This window comes from Lepeophtheirus salmonis, unplaced genomic scaffold (genome assembly GCF_016086655.4).
Source record: "Lepeophtheirus salmonis unplaced genomic scaffold, UVic_Lsal_1.4 unplaced_contig_16391_pilon, whole genome shotgun sequence".
Taxonomy (NCBI): domain Eukaryota; kingdom Metazoa; phylum Arthropoda; class Copepoda; order Siphonostomatoida; family Caligidae; genus Lepeophtheirus; species Lepeophtheirus salmonis.
Genome location: NW_027291899.1, coordinates 1 through 1,340, shown reverse-complemented (window position 1 = coordinate 1,340; position 1,340 = coordinate 1). Strand labels below are relative to the sequence as shown.

Here is a 1,340-nt window from a genome sequence, read left to right as displayed (position 1 = left end):
CCATTGGAGCTTTTCCTTAATGAGTTGAGCTGATGGGAGAGAATAGGGATGATCCAATTGCACATTTTCCTTCGCTGCATAGAGGGAAAGATCTGTGTTGAGTCCAGGAGATGGTTTGCCCTTTTTAGGAGATGAGGAGGACCTCTTTGAAGGAGACTTGCGTTTTCGACAAGTTCTTTCAACTTCTTCTTGAAACTATGTGGGAATGCTATGAATAGAGTAAGCACGACATTTTCTCTCAGCCTTACAACGTCCAGAGTTCGATTGAAAGATTCTGGAGTAAAATGTTCTGAGCAAATTTTTGCAAAACTTTTCGGAGTAAAGTCATCTCTTTTGAAGTTCCTTACCCATTGTCTGCACCTCTCTGTATCCTGGATCGTAAAACGATGATATGAAATTGAATTGCCCTTAGCATACTTGTTTTTGCAACCAAATGAGACACAAGACATGGTAAGCCTTGACTTTATGCACCAATAAGTTGCATTACCTTATTATTGAATAACGAAAGTTATTATACCAGTTATTATGCATCAAAAGAATTCAAACTATTTACCACTGAATATGGTTTCCGTCATCTTACAAACAGTCCTGAGCATTCATCAGGAAATAGAGAAGCAGAGAGAGCAGTCCAAACTATTAAAAGACTGTTATCAGGCAGCAAGGACCCTTATTTATTTCTATTAAAGTATAGAGCTACTTCTCTCTCCAATGGATATTCTCCATCTGAGTTAATGATGGGAAAAAGGTTAAACACAAAAGTTCCTGTAGCTGCATGCCAGTTATCTCCAATAGTAATACCTAGCCAGGCTCTTCCTCAGTTGAAGGAAGATAAAAAGACGGCACAAAACCTTTGATTACTCTTCAGAAAGGAGATGAAGTTGTAATACCAGATAGAAGACAGTCTGGGATTTTTATAGGAAATTCAACACCACCTTCCTATATCATTGGAACGGATACTGGCTCGTATAAAAGAAATTGGCCCATTTAAATAAGATGCCATCTCTTTGCCTAGAAAATTCTAAATCTAAAGAAATTAATCAGGACGCAAAAGATCCAGGTCCAGCAGTTCTAAAAGAAACTGTTACTAAGTCGAGACGGGTGTCTAAGCTCCCAGCGATCCACAATGATTATGTTTAAGGTTAAATTCATTCATAGAAAGGGAGACGTGGAATATGTCGTGTTTATTAGCCTCATTATATATTATATTTTATGTATGTATGTATTTATGTCTGTTTATGCTTTTGTTGTTTGTTTATTGGCATCTCAAATATATTTAGTATACGTGTAAATTATAGAATAAAATTAGGTATTATTAAGTAATACAAGACTACACAGATTCT

The 1,340-nt window shown here is 36.4% G+C and overlaps 1 protein-coding gene across 1 annotated transcript; it reads right to left on the bottom strand.

Annotated features, from left to right (window-relative positions):
* Positions 1-10: 10 nt before the first annotated feature.
* LOC121131068 (THAP domain-containing protein 1-like) lies at positions 11-449 on the bottom strand (the record flags this gene model as incomplete). The annotated part of the gene is made up of 2 exons (XM_040726633.1): positions 249-449; positions 11-195 (listed from the first exon to the last, which is right to left on the bottom strand). Coding segments are annotated over exons 1-2 (386 nt in total), but the record flags the coding sequence as incomplete, so codon positions are not given.
* Between the last annotated feature and the right edge of the window lie 891 nt (positions 450-1,340).